This window comes from Gopherus evgoodei, chromosome 7 (genome assembly GCF_007399415.2).
Source record: "Gopherus evgoodei ecotype Sinaloan lineage chromosome 7, rGopEvg1_v1.p, whole genome shotgun sequence".
In the NCBI taxonomy this organism is placed as follows: Eukaryota; Metazoa; Chordata; order Testudines; family Testudinidae; genus Gopherus; species Gopherus evgoodei.
In genome coordinates this window covers 101,157,814-101,181,119 of record NC_044328.1, presented here as the reverse complement: position 1 = coordinate 101,181,119, position 23,306 = coordinate 101,157,814, and the positions used below count along the sequence as shown (strand labels likewise).

Genomic DNA, 23,306 nt, shown 5'->3' with positions numbered 1-23,306 from the left:
TGCTGAAAATGAATTTTTGGAGAGGAAAAGGCCTGGTTGATATTGCTCTTGGTACAGGCACTGATGGAGCAGGTGAACAGAACAGTGGCAGACATGCCTGCAGGAATTTGTGTTGTGTTTTGATGAGTACACTGGACCAGCTTCACATAAGTCCCCAGAGCACCAAGTCCTGAGAGCTCCATCACTAGGGCTGGATGACCAGAAACGGAGCTAAGAGCCACTTTCCTTTGCTTTGGGCTTGGGCTGGGACAGTTCAGGAGTCGCAGCGGCAGCAGCTCCTGTTATCCAAAGTTGTTGCTGACATTGCCAACGTGAACCTGCAGCCAGATGCACATGCCATATAGAGCCCTTTCTGGGACCAAAGATGTGATGGGATTACACTGGACCTTGGATTCAGTTATCAAGCAATATAAACTAGAAAGAAGAGGAAACTAATGAACCAGCGAAGACAAGAAGAGGAGTGGCTTGGATGACTCCCCAACCAGAGGTAGCTGCACTGGCGGTGACACCTAGAAACAACTTGACAGGGGTGAGGCTGCTGGTGTGCTGAGACCAGACAGCCTCTCATGCTGACCACTACTGTCTCACTGTTACCTCGTGCTCCCCCATCTCTGTCTCTCTATCCCTCTGTTGTCTCCTTGCTTGTACTTAAGATTGTAGGGCCACTCGCCGGAGCCAGGTCTGTGTGTTCTGCATTTGTACAATGCCTAGCACAATGGGGTCTTGTCTGAGAACTGGGCTCCTAGGCATTGTGGTTGCGGTAACACTCATAATAAATAATCATAATCCTGTAAAATTGCCAGCAGACACAGGCCGTCCATAGACTCTCGCTGCATGGTTTGGTTGCTAGCTTTCTGGAAAATTGGAAAAGTCACTTGCACTTAAACATCGGGCTGACCCCCTTCTGATCTTCTGCAGGGCTGCCCAGAGGATTCAGGGAGCCTGAGGCAAAGCAATTTCGGGGGCCACTTCCATTAAAAAAAAAAAGTTGCAATACTATATTCTCGTGGGGGTCCCAAATTGCCCCACTTGCCCCCCCCCCCCCTGGGAGGCAGCCCTGACCTTCTGGGAAAATAAAGCAGGGTCCAATCCGGTTTGTCAGGGAATGGGAGCCGAGGCCTTTCCCCTCTCAGGGCACCAACCCCGATCCAGCCCTAGGGCAGGTGGACTGGCAGGCTCGGGGGTGGGCAATGGGATTTGAGACCTTTCCCCTCTCGTTAGTTACATGACAACAGCACCTGAGGCGGCAGAGCACCGACCAGCGCTTTACCGTAACGCGTGTGGCAGCGGAGGAGCTCGGAAAGCGAAGTCCTCCCCCATCCCGAAGCTCGATTGGCTGGAAAGAGTGTCCGTCTCCCCGCAGAGCGCACGGATTGGTGGGTGGGCGAGGGCCGAGGTTATGAATGGAAAGCCGCTGGGGGTGGGTCTGCAAGCCGGAAGTGGCGGCAGGTGGGGGCTCTGGGCGCGTGCCGTAGCGTGAGTTGGGTGCAGGGCGGATCTCGCGCACCCTGCCGGGGGGAGGGGCGTGCATGGGAGTCTCGGGGGGAATCCTCAGAGCAGTGGGAGTTCTGGGGGGTGGTGAAGGCCCCCTCGCGGTGCAGGGGCCATAGGCCTTGCCCAGACTGCGGAGGCACCAGGTGTGAGCTGGGGGCTGGGCACAGGGGGAGTGGGAGGGGGTGCACTAGGGTGTGCAGGCACTTGTGGGTGCAGATGTTGCTGCAGTATAAGGGTGCACTGTGCAATGACGGCATTGTCATCGGGTGGCGGAGTGATGCTTAGATGCAGCTGCCTCTAGGGTGAGGCATGGGGGCAGTTTATACAGGATCCCTTACCTAGCCTCCTCGGGTGCTGCATATTGGGGTGGATGTGTCACTGTACAGTTGTGCTTGGGAGGGCAATTGTGTGGTTGCGTCGGTCAGTCAGATAGGCCACTGCATGAGTGTGTGGTTGTACATGTGGCTGTGTCCCTGGTTGTTCACATGCCACTTTGGCTCAGCTGTGGGGCAATAGCCTTGTCTGCCCTTGCTGACCTTCTGCTGTAGCTATTATGGGGTGGGGGGAATAATCAGCCTAGGGATGAATATGGAAGTGGGAGGGGAGTGAGGTCTTGTGGTTAGAACACGGGCTGTGGGTTGGGACTGAGGGGCACCCATGCTCTCCCCACAGGCTGGCCAGCAAGATGGTGGACTCGCAGTACGTGCTGCCCAATGATGTGGGGCTGGTGCTCCTGGACTGCAGCGAGGCCTTCCGGCTGCTGCTGCGGAGCGAGCGGCTCTACGCCCACTACCTGTCACGTGCTTGTTGGTATGGGGGGCTGATTGTGCTGCTCCAGACTTCACCTGAGTCACCAGCCATCTATGTGCTGCTCTCCCGCCTCTTCCGTGCCCAGGACCCTGACCAGCTGGGGGAATTGGCACGCTCCACTGGCCTCACTGACCAGGAGTACCAGGTACCACCATACTCAGATAGCTGGGTTCTGTCTCCAGCTCTAGAAGAGGAGTGGGGTCTAGTGGGTTAGAGCAGTGGGGAGGGGCTGGGAGGTTGGTCTCCTGGGTTTCTTTGGCTCTGGGAAGGGATTGTGTATTAGTAGGTTAGAGTGCGTCGAAGGGAGGGTGGGAGCCAGAACTCCTGGGTTCTCCCTGGCACTGGAGTGCCTGGCTGGACCCTGATCATTCCTCTCCCCACCTAGGCGGTCCTCGTTTATGCTGCTGGCATCTTCTCCAACATGGGGAACTACAAATCTTTTGGGGACACCAAGTTTGTGCCCAACTTGCCCAAGGTGAGTCTGTGGACGCAAGGGGTGGAGGGAGGGACCACATGCCAGAGTCATGGGGATGGAACATGTTTTGGAGTTTCCATGGGGAGACACTGCTCCCTAGTCACAGCATCATCCTCTTGCCAAGAGCTCTGTGCCAGATGCCTTCCCTCTCATTGGCTATAGGGCAGGTCCCTGATTGAGTTGAATGTTCCATGGAGGGAGGCTGTTTGGCCCTCCCTCACCCCATGGCTCCAGCCCTCTTATTCCCCCCTCCATCACAGCTCAGTCCATGTACCCACTTCCCCCCTAGGACAAGCTCCAGCAGCTGATCTGGCAGAGCCAGGCATTCCAAGAGCAGCCGGAGGAGATGAAGTCACTGTGGGATAGGTGTGGGGAGCTGATGTTCTCGCTGGACCCACAGCAGAGACAGTTGGGGCTTAGAGAGAAGGTAATGCTCCATACATACACACACACACATGATTATTCTGGTCTGGAGGAGGGGTGGGGGTTGGGAGCAACCAGGATAGATTGATTTAAATCAGTGATTAAACCACTGATTTGAATCATGATTTAAATCAGCCAGTAGGAAACCTTGATTTAAATAATCTATTGCCATCTTGTTTTGCCTTTGTACTTTTTAGTTGTTTTCCTAAAGAGAGGTTTATTCTCATTCGTTATTATAAATCATTCATAGACTTTAAGGTCAGAAGGGACCATTATGATCATCTAGTCTGACCTCTTGCACAATGCAGGCCACAGAATCTCACCCACCCACTCTTGTAACAACCACCTAATCTATGTCTGAGTTATTGAAGTCCTCAAATTGTGGTTTGAAGACCTCAAGCTGCAGAGAATCCTCCAGCAAGTGACCCATGCCCCATGCTGTAGAGAAAGGCGAAAAACCTCCAGGGCCTCTGCCAATCTGCCCTGGAGGAAAATTCCTTCTCGACCCCAACTATGGTGATCAATTAAACCCTGAGCATGTGGGCAAGACTCACAGCCAGCACCCAGGAAAGAATTATCTATAGTAACTCAGATCCCACCCCATCTAACATCCCATCACAGACCACTTGGCATTCTTACCTGCTGATAATCAAAGATCAGTTGCCAAATTAATTGCCAAAATTAGGCTATCCCATCATACCATCTCCTCCATAAACTTATCAAGCTTAGTCTTGAAACCAGATATGTCTTTTGCCCCTACTACTCCCCTTGGAAGGCTGTTCCAGAACTTCACTCCTCTAATGGTTAGAAACCTTCGTCTAATTTCAAGTCTAAACTTCCTAGTGTCCAGTTTATATCCATTTGTTCTTGTGTCCACATTGGTACTAAGCTTAAATAATTCCTCTCCCTCCCTAATATTTATCCCTCTGATATATTTATAAAGAGCAATCATATCCTCCCTCAACCTTCTTTTGGTTAGGCTAAACAAGCCAAGCTCTTTGTCTCCTTTCATAAGGCAGGATTTCCATTCCTCGGATCATCCTAATAGCCCTTCTCTGTGCCTGTTCCAGTTTGAATTCATCCTTCTTAAACATGGGAGACCAGACTGCACACAGTATTCCAGATGAGGTCTCACCAGTGCCTTGTATAACGGTACTAACACCTCCTTATCTTTGCTGGAAATACCTCACCTGATGCATCCTAAAACCGCATTAACTTTTTTAATGGCCATATCACATTGGCAGCTCATAGTCATCCTGTGATCAACCAATACTCCGAGGTCGTCGTCCTCTTCTGTTACTTCCAACTGATGTGTCCCCAATTTATAACTAAAATTCTTATTAATCCCTAAATGCACGACCTTGCACTTTTCACAATTAAATTTCATCCTATTACTATTACTTCAGTTTACAAGGTCCTCCAGATCTTCCTGTATGATATTCCGGTCCTTCTCTGTGTTAGCAATACCTCCCAGCTTTGTGTCATCCGCAAACTTTATTAGGACATTCCCGCTTTTTGTGCCAAAGCCAGTAATAAAAAGGTTAAATAAGATTGATCCCAAAACTGATCCCTGAGGAACTCCACTAGTAACCTCCTTCCAGCCTGACAGTTCACCTTTTAGTACGACCCGTTGTAGTATCCCCTTTAACCAGTTCCTTATCCACATTTCAATATTCTTATTGATCCCCATCTTTTCCAATGTAACTAATAATTCCCCATGTGGAATCATGTCAAATGCCTTACTGAAATCGAGGTAAATTAGATCCACTGCGTTTCCTTTGTCTAAAAAATCTGTTACCTGCTCAAAGAAGGAGATCAGGTTGGTTTGGCACGATCTACCTTTTGTAAAACCATGTTGTATTTTGTCCCAATTACCATTGACCTCAATGTCTTTAACTACTTCCTCCTTGAAATTTTTTTCCAAGACCTTACATACTACATATGTCAAACTAACAGGCCTATAGTTACTCGGATCACCTTTTTTCCCTTTCTTAAAAATAGGAACTATGTTAGCAATTCTCCAGTTATACGGTACAACCCCTGAGTTTACTGATTCATTAAAAATTCTTGCTAATAGGCTTGCAATTTCATGTGCCAGTTCCTTTAATATTCTTGGATGAAGATTATCTGGGCCCTCCGATTTTGTCCCATTAAGCTGTTCGAGTTTGCCTTCTACCTCAGATGTGGTAATATCTACCTCCATAGCCTCATTCCCATTAGTCATCCTGCCATCATCCTTCAGCTCCTCATTAGCCTCATTAAAGACTGAGGCAAAGTATTTTAGATATTGGGCCATGCCTAGATTATCCTTAACCTCCACTCCATCCTCAGTGTTTAGCGGTTCCACTTCTTCTTTCTTTGTTTTCTTCTTATTTATATGGCTATAGAACCTTTTGCTATTGGTTTTAATTCCCTTTGCAAGGTCCAACTCTACATGGCTTTTGGCCTTTCTCACTTTATCCCCACATGTTCTGACCTCAATAAGGTAGCTTTCCTTGCTGATCACTCCCATCTTCCACTCCTTGTAGGCTTTCTGCTTTTTCTTAATCACCTCTCTGAGATGCTTGGTCTGCAACTCCTGCCTATGATTTTCCCCCCCTTTCTTGGGATGCAGGCTTCTGATAGTTTCTGCAACTTTGACTTGAAGTAATTCCAGGCCTCCTCCGCCTTTAGATCCACAAGTTCTTCAGTCCAATCCGCTTCCCTAACTAATTTCCTTAATTCTTTAAAGTTAGCCCTTTTGAAATCAAAACCCTGGTCCCTGTTCTGTTTTTGTTTATCCTTCGATCTAGTTTGAACTGAATTAGCTCACGATCACTCGAACCAAGATTGTCTCCTACAACCATTTCTTCTATGAGGTCCCCACTACTCACCAAAACCAAATCTAAAATGGCATCCCCTCTTGTTGGTTCTTCAATTACTTGGAGAAGAAATCCATCAGCTATTGCATCCAGAAAAATCTGAGCCCTATTGTTATTACTAGCACTTGTCCTCCAGTCTCTATCTGGGAAGTTAGTCTCCCATGATCACACAATTCCCGTTAGTGTTTACTTCATTAAAAACATTGAAGAGGTCTCTATCCATATCCAAATCAGATCCCGTCGGTCTGTAGCACACCCCAAGCACTATCTCAGGGGAGGCTGTAGTAGCTTTCTTTCCCAATGTGATTTTTACCCAGACAGACTCTGTCTCTGTCTCTCTGACTCTTCCATCACTTATTTCTTTACAGTTAACGTCATCATTGATACACAGTGCTACTCCACCATCTTTGCCTTTATTTCTGTCTTTCCTAAACAGCATGTAGCCTTCAATACCTGTACTTCTGTCATGACTACTATTCCACCATGTTTCTGTTATCCTTATAAAATCCGGTTTCACTTCCTGCACCAGTAGCTCTAGTTCCTCCATTTTGTTCCATAGGCTCCTCACATTAGTGTACAAACATCTTAATTTTTGCCGTTTGGATTCACTGACATTCTTTACCCAATTAGGCACAGACATTCTACCACCAGTATCACCAAACAGGTTGATTTATAGATTCATGACTTCTAAGGCTACAAGGAACCACTGCAGTCATCTAGTCTGATCTCCTGTGTAACACAGGCCACAGGACTGGCCTGAATTAATTCCTGGTTGAACTAGAGCAGTGGTTTTCAACCTTTTTTCTGGGGACCCAATTGAAGAAAATTGTTGATGCCTGTGACCCAATAGAGCTGGGGATGAGGGCTTTGGGGTGTGGGAGGGGTTCAGGGTTGGGGTGTGTAGGTGAGGGCTGTGAGGTGGGGCTGGGAATGAGGGGTTCAGGGTGTGGGAAGGGGCTGTGGGCTGGAGCAGGGGGTTGGGGTGCAGGAGGGAGTTAGGGATCTGGGCTGGGGATGCAGGCTCTGGGCTGGGGCTGTGGATGAGGAGTTTGGGGTGCTGGAAGAGTTCTGGGTTTGGGGGAGCTCAGGGCAGGGGTTGGGATGCGGGAGTGTCACGGATCTGGACTGGGGGTGCAGGCTGTAGGGTGGGGCCAGGGATTAGGGGTTTAGGGTGCAGGAAGGGGTTCCAGGTTGGGTGGGGGGCTCAGGGCTGGGGCAGAGGATTGGGCCACAGATTTACCTCTGGTGGCTCCCGATCAGCAGCGCAGCTGGAGTGGAGAGGCAGGCTTCCCGCCAGTCTTGGCACCGCGGACCATGCTGCACCTGAAGCGGCCAGCAGCAAGTCCAGCTCTTAGGCAGAGGTACGGAAGTGGCTCTGCGCAGCTCTTGCCTACAGGCAACACCCCTCCCCCAGCTCCCATTGGCTGGGAACTGGCCAGTGGAAGTGTGGAGCCGGTGCTCAGGGCAGGGGCAGTGCATGGAGCCCCGGAGCCCCCCTGCCTAGAAGCCGGACCCCCTGCTTGCCACTTCTGGGGCACAGCACAGTGTCAGAACGGGTAAGCACTAGCCCAGTGGGTCTGAAGCTTTTGTACTGGTGACCCCTTTCACATAGCAAGCCTCTGAGTGTGCCCCCCCTTATAAATTAAAAACTTGTTTTAATATATTTAACAGCATTATAAATGCTGGAGGCAAAGTAGGGTTTGGGGTGGAGGTTGACAGCTTGCGACCCCCCATATACTAACCTCTTGACCCCCTGAGGGGTCCTGACCCCCAGTTTGAGAACCCCTACACTAGCCTGTCTTAGCTGGGCAGCACCGCTGGCAGGACTTTTAATGTCCTGGTCGGCAGTGCTGACCAGAACGACCCAGTGCCTTCCATTCTGTGACCCAGCTCGAACTTTGAAAAACGCTGAACTAGAGCACTAAATTAAGGTGGAAGCTTTTGTGCAGAATAGAAACTGAAAGAGCTGTGGTTTGAGGTAATGCAGATAGCAAAGTTTGCTCATTGTCAAACTAATGGTGTGCCCAGGTCTCTCTCTGCTCCAGCCTCAGGACACGCAGGCCGTTGTGACATGTATAAAGCTTGACTCATCCTCAGCCGTTGAAGATGGTTTAGCCCCAATTGCTCATATAATTACACAAGCCGTGCACGTCCCCCCCTTAAAGATCTGAGGAAGGCTCATCCATGCAGCATATCCTATTATTGTGTATTTCTTTCAGTGTTTCTAATGGTTTGCAGTAAGTTTTGGCCTTGCCAGAGCCTGTCAGGAGTTCAAACTGAATTTGAAACACATTGAAGAACAGTTAGCCAAAGAATCAAAAAGTTAATAGCATGGTTTTTTTTAAGTACATCAGAAGCAAAAAGCCTGCTAAACAACCAGTGGGGCCACTGGACAATCGAGCTGCTAAAGGAGCACTCAAGGATAATAAGGTCATTGCAGAGAAACTAAATGAATTCTTTGCATTGGTCTTCACGGCTGAGAATGTGAGGGAAATTCCCGAACCTGAGCCATTCTTTTTAGGTGACAAAGCCGAGGAACTGTCACAGATTGAGGTGTCCTTAGAGGAGGTTTTGGAACAAATTGATAAACTAAACAGTAATAAGTCACCAGGACCAGCTGGTATTCAACCAAGAGTTCTGAAGGAACCCAAATGTGAAATTGCAGAACTATTAACTGTACTTTGTATCATTTAAATCAAATGACTGGGGGATAGCTAATATGATCAGTTAACTTACGCGATTAATTCAAAAAAATTACTCGCCATTACTCGCTCTGTTAAACAGCAGAAATACCAATTGGAATGTATTTAAATATTTTTGGATATTTTTCTACATTTTCAAATATATCAATTTAAATTACAACGCAGAATACAGAGTGTACAGTGCTCACTTTATATTATTTTTTATTACAAATTTTGCACTGTAAAAATGATAAAAGAAATAGTATTTTTTCAATTCATCTCATACAAGTAGTGAGTGCAATCTCTTTATCATGAAAGTGCAACTTACAAATGTAGGGTTTTTTGTGACATAACTCCACTCAAAACCAAAACAATGTTTAAAACTTTAGAACCGGGTGGGCAAACTTTGTGGCACAAGGGCCACATTGGGGAATAGAAGTTGTATGGCGGGCCAGGACTGCTCATAAAATTGGGGGTGCTGGCTCTGGGGTGGGGCTGGATGAGAGGTTTGGGGTGCAGGAGAGTGCTCCGAGCTGGGATCAAGGGGTTTGGAGAGTGGAAAGGGGACCAGGGCTGAGGCAGGGGGTTGGGGCGTGGGGAGATGCTCAGGGAGTGCAGGCTCCAAGTGGTGCTTACCACAAGCGGCTCCCAGAAGTAGTGGCAAGTCCCTTCTCCAGCTCCTGTGCGGAGCTGGAGCAAGGCCATGCTGCAGCTTCTGGGAGCAGCGTGGTGTGGCCCCGACCGGAGCAAAACCAAGCCGCATGGTGAGGCCATGACCGAGCACCCCAGCTGGAACGGGGCCGAGCCACTGATGCAGCTCATGGGCCGCCTTAAAATGGCTCCGGCCCGCAGTCTGTAGTTTGCTTATCCCTGCTTTAGAGCCTACAAGTCCACTCAGTCCTACTTCTTGTTCAGCCAGTCGGTAAGAGAAACAAGTGTGTTTACATTTATGGGAGATAATGCTGCCCACTTCTTAAGTACAATGTCACCTGAAAGTGAGAACAGGGGTTCACAGGGCACTGTTGTAGCTGGTGTCACAAAATACTTGCTTGCCAGGTGCGCTAAAGATTCATATACCTCTTCATGCTTCAGCCATTGTTCCAGAGGACATGCTTCCATGCTGATGACGCTTATTAAAAAATAATGCGTTAATTAAATTTGTGACTGAACTCCTTGGGGGAGAATTGTATGTCCCCTGCTCTGTTTGAACCGCATTCTGCCATATATTTCATGTTATAGCAGTCTTGGATGATGACCCAGCACATGTTGTTTGTTTTAAGAACACTTTGACAAAATGGAAAAAGATACCAATGTGAAATTTCTAAAGATAGCTACAGCACTTGACCCAAGATTTAAGAAACTAAAGTGCCTTCCAAAATCTGAGAGGGACAGGGTGTGGAGCATGCTTTCAGAAGTCTTAAAAGAGCAACACTGATGTGGAAACTATAGATCCCGAACCACCAAAAAAGAAAATCAACCTTCTGCTGGTGACATCTGCTGGTGACCAACCTTCTGCTGGTGAAAATGAACTTGCATCAATCCGTATTGCTTTGGATTATTATCGAGCAGAACTCATCATCAGCATGGAATGATGGTTGAAGCATCAAGGGACATATGAATCTTTAGTGCATCTGGCATGTAAATATCTTGCAATGCCGGCTACAACAGTGTCATGCAAACACTTGTTCTCACTTTCAGGTGACATTGTAAACAGGAAGCTGGTAGCATTATCTTCTGCAAATGTAAACAATTTTTTTCAAATGATTGAACGAGAAGTAGGACTGATTGAACTTGTAGGCTTGAAAGTTTTCCATTTGTTTTATTTTTGAATGCAGGTTTTTTTGTACATAACTCTACATTTGTCAGTTCAACTTTCATGATAAAGAGATTACACTACACTACAGTTCTTGTATTAAGTGCATTGAAAAATACTATTTCTTTTGTGTTTTTACAGTGCAAATATTTGTAATAAAAAATTAAGTGGGCACTGTAAACTTTGTATTTTGTGTTGTAATTGAAATCAATATATTTTAAAATGTAGAAAAGTCCAAAAATATTTACATTAATGGTATTCTATTATTGTTTAACAGCACGATTAATTGCAGTTAATTTTTTAATCGCTTGACAGCCCTAGTTGAAACTATAGTGAGGAACAAAATTGTCAGACACATAGATGAGCATAATTTGTTGGGGAGGAGTCAGCATGGTTTTTGTAAAAGGAAATCGTGCCTCACCAATCTAATAGAATTATTTGAGGGGGTCAATGAGCACGTGGACAAGGGGGATCCAATGGATACAGTGTACTTAGATTTTCAAAAAGTCTTTGACGAAGTTCCTTACCAAAGGCTCTTAAGCAAAGTAAGTTGTCATGGGATAAGAGGGAAGGTCCTCTCATGGATTGGTAACTGGTTAAAAGATAGGAAACAAAGGGTAGGAATAAATGATCAGTTTTCAGACTGGGGAGAGGTAAATAGTGGTGTCCCCTGGGGGCTGTATTGGGACCAGTACTATTCAACATATTCATAAATGATCTGGAAAAAGGATTAAATAGTGAGGTAGCAAAATTTGCAGATGATACAAAACTACTCAAGATAGTTAAGTCTCAAGCAGACGGTGAAGAGCTACAAAAGGATCTCACAAAACTGGGTGACTGGGCAACAAAATGGCAGATGCAATTCGATGTTGATAAATGCAAAGTAATGCACATTGGAAAACATTATCCCAATTATATAAAATGATGGAGTATAAATTAGCTGTTACCACTCAAGAAAGAGGTCTTGGAGTCATTGTGGATAGTTCTCTGAAAACATCCACTCACTGTGCAGCAGCAATCAAAAAAGCAAACAATGTTGGGAATAATTAAGAAAGGGATAGATAATAAGACAGAAAATATTATATTGCCTCTATATAAATCCATAGTACGCCCACATCTTAAATACTGTGTGCAGATGTAGTTGCCCCATCTCAGAAAAGATATATTGGAATTGGAAACGTTTCAGAAAAGGGCAACAAAAATTATTAGAGGTACGGAACGGCTTCCCTGTGAGGAGAGATTAATAAGCCTGGGACTTTTCAGCTTGGAAAAGAGACGACTAAGGGTGCTATGATAGAGGGCTATAAAATCATGACTGGGAGAAAGGCCTTGGCTACACTGGTGCTTTACAGCACTGCAACTTTCTCGCTCGGGGTGTGGAAAAAAACACCCCCCTGAGCGCTGCAAGATACAGCGCTGTAAAGCGCCAGTGTAAACACTGCCCCAGCGCTGGGAGTGCGGCTCCCAGCGCTGCAAGCTAATCCCCATGGGGAGGTGGAGTACGTGCAGCGCTGGGAGAGCTCTCTCAGCGCTGGCGCTGCGACCACACACACACTTCAAAGCGCTGCCGTGGCAGTGCTTTGGAGTTTCGAGTGTAGCCAAGCCTGAAGTAAGTGTTATTTACTACTTCTCATAACACAAACTAGAGGTCGCTAAATGAAATGAATAGGCAGCAGGTTTAAAACAAACAAAAGGAAGTATTTTTTCACACAATGCACAGTCAACCTATGTAACTCTTTGCAGAGGATGTTGTGAAGGCCAAGACTATAACAGGATTTAAAAAAAGAACTAGATAAGTTCGTGGAGGATAAGATCCATCAATGGCTGTTAGCCAGGATGGGCAGGGATGGTATCCCTAGACTCTGTTTGCCAGAAGCTGGGAATGGGCAACAGGTTATCACTTGATGATAACCTGTTCTGTTCATTCCCTCTGGGGCACCTGGCATTGGCCACTGTCGGCAGACAGGATACTGGGCTAGATGGACCTTTGGTCTGACCCAGGAGGGCTATTGTTATGTTCTTATTTTCTTTGGAAAGAAAAATGGATATCATGATCAAAAATTGGATGTAAATTAAAAAATTATTTAAAAAATGAATTTCTATCTGCCCTGGCTGCCGGGGGAGATAAGGGGTTAAGGGGTGTGGCTGGTGGTAGGGAGACGGGGTCAATGGGCATGACTGGTGGCAGGGGGCTATGTCTCCGTGGGCATGGTTAACAGCAGGGAGACGGGGGGTCTCAGTGGGCATGGCTGATACCAGGGTGATGGAGGGGTCAGTGGGCATGGCTGGTGGCAGGGAGATGGGGGGTGTCTCAGTGGGCGTGGCTGATGGCAGGGAGATGGGGGTCAGTGGGCGTGGCTGGCAGCGGGGAGGGGGTGAGTGAGTGAGTGGTCTCGGTGGCGGGGAGGGGGGATTAGCAGTCTCTCTGTAACACCATGCCCTCCCCCTCAGGGCATCACCACCTATTTCTCTGGGAACTGCTGTTTGGAGGATGCCCAGCTAGCCCAGAAATTTCTCGATTCTCAGGTACTTGCTGGCGCGCTGACATAGGACATCTCACCGGGTCCCCCCGGACAGCCCCGCACAGGGCAGCCCCAAGCCTGACCACCTCCGTGGGGTGTGTCTGCTGCCTCTGCATTGCTACGGCCCTTGTGCCCATAGGGCAGTGCCCAGCATCAGATGACCTGGGGTCTGCGCCCTCCAGGTTTCCCATCCCCCACACTGATTCCAGTGCCTCTACATGGGGTTGTAGGGTGTCACTGAAGTGGGGGGTCAGATGGGGTAAATCTCCTACCCCCTCCAACACCATCTCCGCTTCTCTCTCAGAACATCAGTGCCTACAACACACGGCTCTTCAAGGAGAAGGACAAGGCAGGGCAGACATGCTATGAGGTGCGGCTGGCATCAGTGCTGGGCACTGGTAAGACTCCCCCTTCTCTGCCCCTCACTGCTTGGATCCCCCTGATCTGTGCTCCCCCCAGTGCCCACCTCCCTGAGTTCCTCTGACCTGTGCTCCCCACTCTGCCTGGATCTCTCCCCAATCCCCCAGCCTGTAGTCCCCCCTCACTGCTGCCTGGATCCCACCGCCATGCTTAGCTCCCAGCCTGTGCTCCCCACTCTTTCCCTTCCCCCATTGAATTATCTGTCTCTCTGGGTCTCTCCCCAGATGCACCCGTCGACCATGAACTGGCCCCCAAGCTACGCAGCTTTGAGTTTGAGGGCTGCACGTTCCGTGTGACCCGTGGGGACTACGCACCCCTGCTGGAGAGAGTGGTGGAGAACCTACAGCGCACCAAGGCATGTGTCCCCCTGCCGCCCCCTGTGTGTGCACTGAGCTATGAAGGGCTCTGTTGTGGGGGGGGAAGGAGGTCTCTCCCAATGGCTTATGTTTTAAACCCTAACTCTGCCACCAACCTTAGTTTTATATCCAGAGAGAGAAGATAGTCTTAGGGACAAAGGACTGAGAGCCTGGACTCCTGGGTTCTGTTCCCAGTTCTGGGCGGAGAGTGGGGAGGGGCTGGGAGCCAGGACTCCTGGGTTCTCACTTTCTGAGGTTGAGATGGTGATGGGGGCAGAGGAATTTATTGGGGTGTGGGGAGACGAAGGGCTGAAGCCAGATAAATAGTCGTTGATGATCTAGGTGTCTGCCGCTCTTCTCTCCCAGACTCATGCTGCCAACACCAACCAGGAGCACATGCTGGAGCATTACATCCGTAGCTTCACCCAGGGCTCCATTGCGGCCCACAAGGAAGGTTCCCGCTGCTGGATCCGTGACAAGGGGCCTATTGTTGAAAGGTAGGGGCGGGGAACCAGCTGTCCCCAGCTGTGGCAAGGAAGTGGGGTTTGGTGGGTTAGAGCAGGGAGGGTTGGCAGCCAGGGGTTTTGAGAGAAGTCAGGTGCCAGCCCGGGGGGAGGAGGGCAGGGGCTGGGAGAGAAGGGAGTTTGTTGATAGGGACATTCGCCTCCTGGGATCAGCGAACCAAGAGGCTTGTCTCTTAGAGCCCCCCCAGTCCAGGCAGGCCAGGCTATTTAATGTGCTCTCTCCTTCCCCAGTTACATCGGCTTTATTGAAAGCTACCGAGACCCCTATGGCTCCCGGGGGGAATTTGAAGGTAAAACATGAGGCCCCCACATCCCAGCCTCAAAGGACCCTGGGGGACCAGGTGGGGTTGGAGTAGTGGGAGGGAGGGGATGGGTTGGCTGTGTGTGTGGGTATGTTTTTCTGGGTATGCTTTTGTACTGTAACTGTTAGGGTGTGGCTGACTGCTGGGGGGAGTTGGTTGTGTGGTCGTGTAGTGTCATTCTTTCAGTGGGGGGTGTGGCTGTGTGTTCCTTGCAATTGTATACTTTAGGTGTGTTTTGGAGATGGTGGTCATATATTGTAATTGCTTTGTGGGAGTTGGAGGGGGTGTAGTTCTGTGTGACTGTTGGGGTGTTTTTTGTGGGGTTGCGTTCTGCAGAGGGTTTGAGGGGGGGCAGAGGGTGGCTGGCTGGCAGGGGTGGGGCCGTACTAGCCAGCCCCGTCCACAGCACCTGCTCTCCCCCTCCTAGGATTTGTGGCTGTCGTGAACAAGGCCATGAGCGCCAAGTTTGCGCAGCTGGTGGAGTCGGCTGAGCAGCTGCTGTTGGAGCTGCCCTGGCCCCGTGCCTTCGAGAAGGACACCTTCCTCACGCCGGACTTCACCTCACTGGATGTGCTGACATTCGCAGGCAGTGGGATCCCGGCAGGCATCAACATCCCCAACTGTGAGCACTACCCACAATCCTCTGGGCCTGCAGCCCTGCCCACAGTGCTCTGCACTTCCCCGGGGGCTACCCACAATCCTCCCTTCCTGCATCCCTTCCCAGAATCCCAGGTGCCTCCCAGGAGCTATCCACAATCCTCTTCCACCCTGGCACTATCCACAATCCCGTGCATCTGCGTCCCAGTCACTGGGGTGGGAGACCAGACCACATGTAAGGCCCACTGGTCTGTCCCCTTGACATGCTCTCGCCTCATGGTGAGTGCTGGCCTCAGTGCCCTAGCAAGGTCCTATGGGGCACTGTGCGCAGAGAGGATTCAGTAGGGGGTGTTTTCCCCTTGCAATCAGTTCTGACCCCAATGCAGCACTAGGGGGCACTGTACTGCAGCGAGCAGGGTAGAGGGTACAATAGGTGCTTTTGTTACACTCCAGTCCAGGGACAGCTTTAAAACTGGAGTTTTATTAAAATTTGTATCAAAACCCAGACACAGCCACTCATGTTGCACAAGCCCCATTACTGCTCAGTACTTTCAGAGCACAGATGCTGCTGCTGCTGTAACCAGAGCTTCCTCTTTGGACCCCCTTGGCAGACCTTCAGTCTTTAAAGGGACATGGCACAGGCAACTCTAACCCTGTCATTCCCTTTGGAGTACTGCACTCCCTCCAGTTCATGTAATGTCTTCCCGAGCAAAATAGAACCCAGTCCATCCGTTTGAGTATTAGCAATAGTCCCAGCACATCACTGTCATTGTCATTTGAGCCTCTCGTCAGTCACAAGTTCTGGGATTGACGGTGAGACCTTCTGCAGCTCTCTCCCATTTATTTCACATTCAGCAGAAAGTTTCTGCAGCAATTTTAGTTCCGCTGTCCAAAGGAATAGTCACTTCTGAACACCTTCAATTAGGGTGACCAGATGTCCTGATTGCATAGAGACAGTCCTGGTATTTGGGCTTTGTCTTATATAGGCGCCTATTACTCCCCACTCCCTGTCCCAATTTTTCACACTTGCTGGTCGCCCTTCCTTCAGCCCCCAAAGATGTTCATATCTTATGGAATAACAGTTCCTATGTGATCAGTGGCATCACCGTGTAACTCCAAGTCACTGGGCCTATGGCAAGCTACATAGGGAAACACACTAAATTAACAGAATTACAAACTATCCAGAGCCATAAAACGCTGTAGATCAACATCCACAGTGTGAGTCAATATCCCCTACGTCAGTCTTGGATAGAATGCCGGATAAGGTGCAGGAATAGGTACTGGGTATGGCATGTGACAAACACGAGGACATCGTCCTGGTGCATTCACTGGTCCAATAGTTGGATTTAGACATTGATAAGTAGGTGCCCTAGCTGTTCCTATATCGGCATCTGCGAGGCTCTTTTCCTAGTCAGCTGACCTTGTGTGTCAGCGATCTGTCCTCCGGGGCACTGCTGGTTTCAGGTTCCATGGTCACATTTTGATAATCCCGTTGTTCAGCAGCTGTTGCAAATGTCCCATCATTGTAACTAGCAGTTTCCAAACGTACAGGGTCAACGGGATCCTCATTTCAAAGCTGGGGAAGAAATATTTGTGGATTCAGAGTCTCTGTGCCGTGGGCAGCATCGGATACCATCAGCAATGTAGTTCAACTTCACTCTCACTTTCAGAGTCCCTGGAGTCCGAATTCCTGTCCTCATCTTAATTTCCCTCGGTGTTAGTTTGCCTTGTCCTGTGTGTCTTCTGTAGTGGTGTTACATCCAAGGGGAAGTCACAAGGAAGTAGAAGATAGGGTTCTTCCCTGCCAACACTTCCTTTCCTGTCTTCTGCTTGTGCTTCATAGACTAGACCGGGGTAGTCAACAGGTGGATCACAGGCCCAGTCCAGATCGCCAGATGCTTTTGAATGGACCCCAACATCTTTTTAATTACTTATTATCACTATTATTGTTGTTGGGTTTTATTATTTTCCCTGGAGTCTGGATCTTGACTATACCTTGACCAAGAAATTTGGACCTTGACCAAAATATAACTGATTACCTCTGGACTAGACTGTCCCCTTCCCTGTGAAGTACTACATGATTTTTTATCTTCCCACTACAATCTTAATTTGTCTGGTCCCCTTCTCTTTGGGAGACTCTGGACGAGTACTGGTGTGCCTGGCAAGAGGGCAGCACCGTGCACTTTCTAATCACAGTGATTCTTTTCGTGAGTAGCAGATTTTTGAGAACATGTTGATGCTGGCTTGTAAGCTTCTTTTGTCTGCTGTTTCCATTTCTCAACATAATCTTTACAGTTCCCAGGTGCAGACTGAGAGTTTATTGGTCAACCAAGTGCAATGTCAATGGGCAAATATGCTGAACTTCCCTATAATAAACAGAAGGATGAGAACGGAGTAGCTCATTTCATGTACAGTTATAGGCAAAAATCACTTTATTAAGGGAATCCTACCAATTTGACTTTTGTTCTCCCGGCAAGGTTTTCAACCTACCCAGCCAAGCCTGATTCAGCCTTTCCACATGTCCTTTGCCCCATGGATGCTTTGGAGTTGTGTAAGAAGTTTGTTTTACTGTAGTGCTGTAACCTTTGGAATAAATGACTTTCAAACTTTGCCTCTTGGATCCTTTTGGGAAAACCAAATTTTAAAACGAAGTCACCGAAGATCTAGTCTGCCATGGTGTTTCCTGACTCGGTGGTGGGAGGGTAGGCTTGGACATATCTAGTGAAGTGATCCCTTATGACTAAGATATATTCATATCCTTCTTTGCTTCTGTCTAGATGCAAGAAATCTCTTGATACAAGCCCAGATGGTTCTGTTGTAACTGTGAGTTAATGGTGCTCTGGTAGGCTGGTGAGGGTTCTTTTGCTTGTCGCATGGACAGACTCTAGGGACAATGTCTGTCTGTCTTCATCTGTGGCCAATAAAACCAATTTCTTGCAAGACTGATTACGAGCTCTGCTCCTCCAATGTCCCATCTCTTCATGTGGTTCTTGATCTACCTGCTTTTGGATTTTTCAAGTAATACCAGGTAGCATGGTTTCCAGTAAAGTCATGTCTGTAGCACATCATCATATTTTCAGTGAGAATCAGCTTCTTGCGAGGCAGACAGTATTTTCTGTCTCAGATCAAGGGCTGGGAGTAGCAAATCCTGAGATGTCATCTTGTGCTGCTCTTGAGAGCTGCCGGGGAAGTTCAGCTGCATCTTTTTCCTGGTAATAGGACCTTAATATACCCTCAGTTTTGACAGGCTCTGATTAGTTTTTCCCTCCAAGTAACTCCTAAAGCTTAGTCCTGGGCAAACTGCCTTGATCACAGCTTCCATTGTCTCTTCCTCAGCGTACCCCTTTTGAATTCCACTTTCAGTTTGATAAGCCAGACTGTTTAGGCTTAGCCTGTCCTCTTGGTTGGCATTCCCAGTCTGCCCTGTTTTTTTAAAATCTTTCCTTAGACTTGGTTCTATTTTCTGGGCTGGGGCTGGCAGATTTTCCACAGGGGTTTGGCTTGTTAATTTCATTCATGCTTTCCTAAGACTGTATTTCAAGCCATTTAAATATTTCAGCACTCTGTGCCTGAATTGTCTCCTCTTCAGTTGTTTCTGTTTGCTCCCCGTTTGCTGCAGCGATTATCTTATCTTGTAATGCCAGCAACGTAGACAGTCCCTGATCCTCCAACTCTTCCTGCAATGTTTTACAAATTTGATTAAAGCAAGTCGACATTTTGCTGCAGTTTCACTGCGACTTGTCCCAGAAATGCCCAGAGAGTTGCAGACCATCCTTTGGCTGGTATAAAAGTCCTCCTTCCTCCATGTGACAGTCCTCTAATGCTCTCCAAGCCAAAGTGTTTGTAAATAATGACATCTTCCCTGGCAGCTTTCCCTGGAACAATCTACAGCAGCTTCTAGGGAGGTTCATCTCCTGGAGAGGTCAGATCACTGCAGTTCATCCTCTCCTGGCTGGGAGTGTAACTCTCCCCTCTCCTAGTGCATCCGACGAAGTGGATATTCACCCACGAAAGCTCATGCTCCAAAACGTCTGTTAGTCTATAAGGTGCCACTGGACTCTTTGCTGCTTCTCCCCTCTCCTAGTCGCTGCTGACCCTAATGCAGTGCTAAGGGGCGCTGTGCTGCAGGGAGAAGGTTTGGAGCCACAGTGTGGGGTAGATGGGGGGGGCTGAGCCGAGTGTCTGCTTCCCCCACCTCTCCAGATGACGACATCCGCCAGACGGAAGGTTTCAAGAACGTGTCCCTGGGCAACATGCTGTCAGTGGGCTATGCCACCCAGAAGGACAAACTGACCTTCCTCGCTGAGGAGGACAAGGTGTGCGGGAGCCTGGAGCTGTGGGTCAGGGTTGAGGGGCATTGGTGGAGCTGTGGGGGTCAGAGGAACCCAGGGCTGGGATAGCAGCGGTTCTGGGTTGGGACTGAGGGGCACTGGGAGAGCTGGTCAGGAGCCTGTAGCTGGGATAGCAGGGGGGCAGTGGGTCAGGATTGAGGGGCACTGGCAGAGCTGTGGGGGTCAGGGGAACCCAGGGCTGGGATAGCAGGGGGCAGTGGGTCAGGATTGAGGGGCACTGGCAGGGCTGTGGGGGTCAGGGGAACTCAGGGCTGGGATAGCAGGGGGGCAGTGGGTCAGGATTGAGGGGCACTGGCAGAGCTGGGGGGGTTTGGGAGAAGGCCAGGCTGAGGTAGCATGGGTTGTGGGTTGGGAGGAAGGGGCACCGCACACCATAGCTGGCTGAGGCTGTGGGTCTCTTGCAGGACCTGTACATTAAGTGGAAAGGGCCATCATTTGAGGTGCAGGTCGGGCTTCACGAGCTGCTGGGGCACGGCAGTGGGAAGCTCTTTGTGCAGGTAAGCACCCCCTTGGCAGGGGATGGGGGGAGGGGGAAAGGATCCCTGTATAAACAGCCCCTGTGGTCCATCCCTGAGGAGGCTGCATCTCCGCTGCAGGCAGGGAGCCCTGTACACAGTGTTTGGGATGATGCTTCTTCCCATGGACTAGCTCGGCTGCTGCGGCGCGGCAGTGCTGGCTGAGGGTGGATGCTGACGTCTCCCCTGTTCCACAGGAGGAGAAGGGCACCTGCAACTTTGACAGAGAGGCTGTGATCAACCCGGAGACGGGGGAACTGGTAAGGGGGCTGGGAGGGGAAATGGTGGTAATGGAGGAGGGTGGGGAGAGCAATGATCTTAATGGGGGAAGGGAAGTGGCAAAGCCAGCTTACACTGAATATCTGTGATCACCTTGGGGTGCCCCCCACCTGCCAGCCCTGCTCCCCAACCCCTATAATGTCCCCATGCGTGTCTTCCCCAGACCCTTCCTCCCCACATGACCTATAGGGTCCCATTGGATATCAGTCCCAGCCCCCCAGCCCTGCCCCCCACATTGCCTATGGGGTTCCCTCAGGTGCCAGCTCTGCCCCCTAACTTTTTCCCCTCCCACAGATCCAGAGCTGGTACCAGGGTGGCGAGACGTGGGACAGCAAGTTCTCCACCATCGCATCGAGCTACGAGGAGTGTCGGGCCGAGTGTGTGGGGCTCTACCTCTGCTTCAACAAGGACGTGCTCCGGTGAGGGGCCTGGGTGAGGGGGACAAGGCCTGTCGCCAGGGCTGGGGATAGCAGGCGGATGGGGAGGGTCACCTGGGTGGTGGGGGTGGCTATTGTGGGAAGGGTCATATTACCTGGGTATGGTGGTGGGTGGGGGCTGTCACTGGGGACTGAGAGACAGTGGGGGGAGGCTGGAGGATGGCCGGGTATGGGGCTCAGGATAATGCTGTTCTCCTGCAGATACCTCGGGGGGGGTGTCCTTGCACTTGTTGCTGCCCCCCACTGTCAGCAAGTGTCGTCCCCCTGGCCTTTGTATCCAGGCCCCCCACATCCAGACACATCACCTGTTCCCAGGTCTACGGTGTGAGATCTGGTATATTTTCAGGGGGCTCATTGGGGGTGGATCACAGATGGAACCTTGCGGAGTTTTGAGGGGTCATGGCTGGGGGGAAGGAGGGGGTACCCTGCAGAGTTTGGGACAGTTGGTCCAGGAATTCAGCAACAATCCCCCCAGTGGGGGAATGGGAGGTTGGGGGTTCCCCAGTGGGCCTCCCTCACTCCCTCCTGCCCCCCACAGGATTTTTGAGCTGGAAGGCGAGGATGCGGAAGACGTGATCTACATCAACTGGCTGAACATGGTGCGGGCCGGGCTGCTAGGGCTGGAGTTCTACACCCCTGAGACCGGCACCTGGCACCAGGTAAGTTGGGGGAGAGGAGGACAGGGCACTGGCCCTTTGAAAGAAGGCAGGGCAGCCTTTAACTTCTCTGAGGGAGTGGGGGCGGCAGGGCTGTAGTGTGTAGGGGGAGCCAGGGTTCTATCCCAGCCCTGGGAGGGGAATGGGATCTAGTGGATTAGAGGGAGGGAGGCTGGGAGCCAGGACTCCTGGGTTCATCACTGCACCTTGCTGCTCTCCCCCAGGCTCACATGCAGGCACGCTTCGTGATCCTGCGGGTGCTGCTGGAGGCGGGCGAGGGGCTGGTGTCGCTGCAGCACACCACAGGCGCTGATGGCAAACCCGATGCACTCATCACTCTTGACCGCAGCAAGATCCTGCCTGTGGGGAAGCCAGCCATTGAGCGGTTCCTGCGCAGGCTGCAGGTGAGGCGGGGCAGGGCTGCAGCGAGCGGGTGAGGCGGGGCAGGGCTGCAGCGAGCAAGCTGGGGGCTCAGTAGCGGGCGCTCTCCTCTCACAGTCAGTGCTGGCCCCAATGGGGGTGCTGTGCTACTCAACAATGAGGCTCCGTGAGGCAGTGCTTGTTTTTGTGAGGGGGACCATAGTGGGGGTGGTGGGGCCATGGCTGTGTTGTGGGGGCATGGGGCGGTTCTGCCAGGGGGGGCTTGGCTGGGTCTCAGCCCCCTTTGTGCTGCAGGTGCTGAAGTCAACAGCGGATGTGGCAGGGGGCCGAGCGCTCTACGGGGGTTTCTCAGCCGTGACAGATGAGGGGCCTGAGCATTTCCTGAGCCTGCGTGACACCGTGCTGCTACGCAAGGAGGCACGCAAGATGTTTGTGCAGGCCAACACCCGCCTGGAAGGTATGGAATCCCCTGGCACTGCCCAGCCTTCTATCTACCTCACTACGGGGTAACACTGCCTGGAGTGTATGGGGTCCCCCCAATTCCCTCATGCACTCTGCTCTGGGGTGACACTCGCGTGGCAGGTACAGTTCTGCCCCACAACTCCGAACCCAGCTGCCCCCCTAGGGTAACTGAGCTCTGGTTTACCCCAGTCCTAAGCCAGCTGGGAGTTCAGACCTGTGGGGCCTTGGTGCCAGGTGTGGGGTGGAGAGGGTGCCGAGAAAGTGTGGTGGGCTAAGATTGGAGCCCATGAGGAGTGATTGACGTGGGGAACAAGGTGGAAGGGCAGGTGGAAGGGTACAGGAGCAAGGGGTGGGTGCAATATAGAGGGCTGTGATGGAGCAGGGTGTAGTGACAACACGGTGACCCCGTCTCATCCCCTCTCCCTCTGCAGGCAAGGACATGAGACATGACCTGTGTGTGTGTGTGAGAGAGAGAGAGAAAGGAGGGGGATGGCGGTGAGGTGGGGGGCTGTGATGAGGGCAATGCCATGACCCTGTCTCCCCCCTCCTCCGCAGGCGAGGATGTGACACTGGTGCAGTACGAGGGTACTGCAGCTGGACTGATCCGCTCCTTCTCCGAGCGATTCCGTGAGGATGCTGAGCTCTTGGAGCGCCATCTGCTGGAGCTGTCGGATGCCGATGCCCACTTCTGGGCAAGCCAGGGCTGAGAACAGGGAGACCCAACCCCCCCCACTGCACAGGGGACTCAATACACTCAGCTTTTGTACCTGCTTCTCGTCTCTTTCTGCTGCGTCCGATGTGTCAAACAAGGGTGGGGGAGCTCGTCCCACATGAACATTATGGGGCTCACCACAGCCTCAGCAAAATGGCAGCAGGTTTAATGGACCTTAGTGTCTGACACCCCTCACCCCCAACTTCTACCAGGAGTCCTGGCTCCCATTCTCTT

General features: G+C 50.5%; 1 protein-coding gene across 3 annotated transcripts; it reads left to right on the top strand.

Moving 5' to 3' along the window:
* Window positions 1-1,410: 1,410 nt before the first annotated feature.
* Window positions 1,411-23,131, top strand: DPP3 (dipeptidyl peptidase 3). Of its 3 annotated transcripts, none has more exons than XM_030568630.1 (18): window positions 1,411-1,449; window positions 2,167-2,449; window positions 2,690-2,779; window positions 3,069-3,206; window positions 13,009-13,083; window positions 13,384-13,477; window positions 13,724-13,854; window positions 14,222-14,352; window positions 14,611-14,669; window positions 15,109-15,303; window positions 19,482-19,594; window positions 20,035-20,127; window positions 20,343-20,405; window positions 20,719-20,843; window positions 21,400-21,520; window positions 21,742-21,921; window positions 22,193-22,355; window positions 22,916-23,131. In XM_030568630.1, exons 2-18 carry the CDS (start codon window positions 2,180-2,182, stop codon window positions 23,065-23,067), a joined length of 2,193 nt encoding a protein of 730 aa, XP_030424490.1. In that variant the 5' UTR covers window positions 1,411-1,449; window positions 2,167-2,179; the 3' UTR covers window positions 23,068-23,131. The 3 variants fall into 3 exon arrangements, with proteins under 3 accessions (XP_030424490.1, XP_030424488.1, XP_030424487.1); XM_030568628.1 differs by having other exon boundaries at window positions 1,423-1,476; XM_030568627.1 differs by lacking the exon at window positions 1,411-1,449 and adding an exon at window positions 1,535-1,637.
* Window positions 23,132-23,306: the final 175 nt, after the last annotated feature.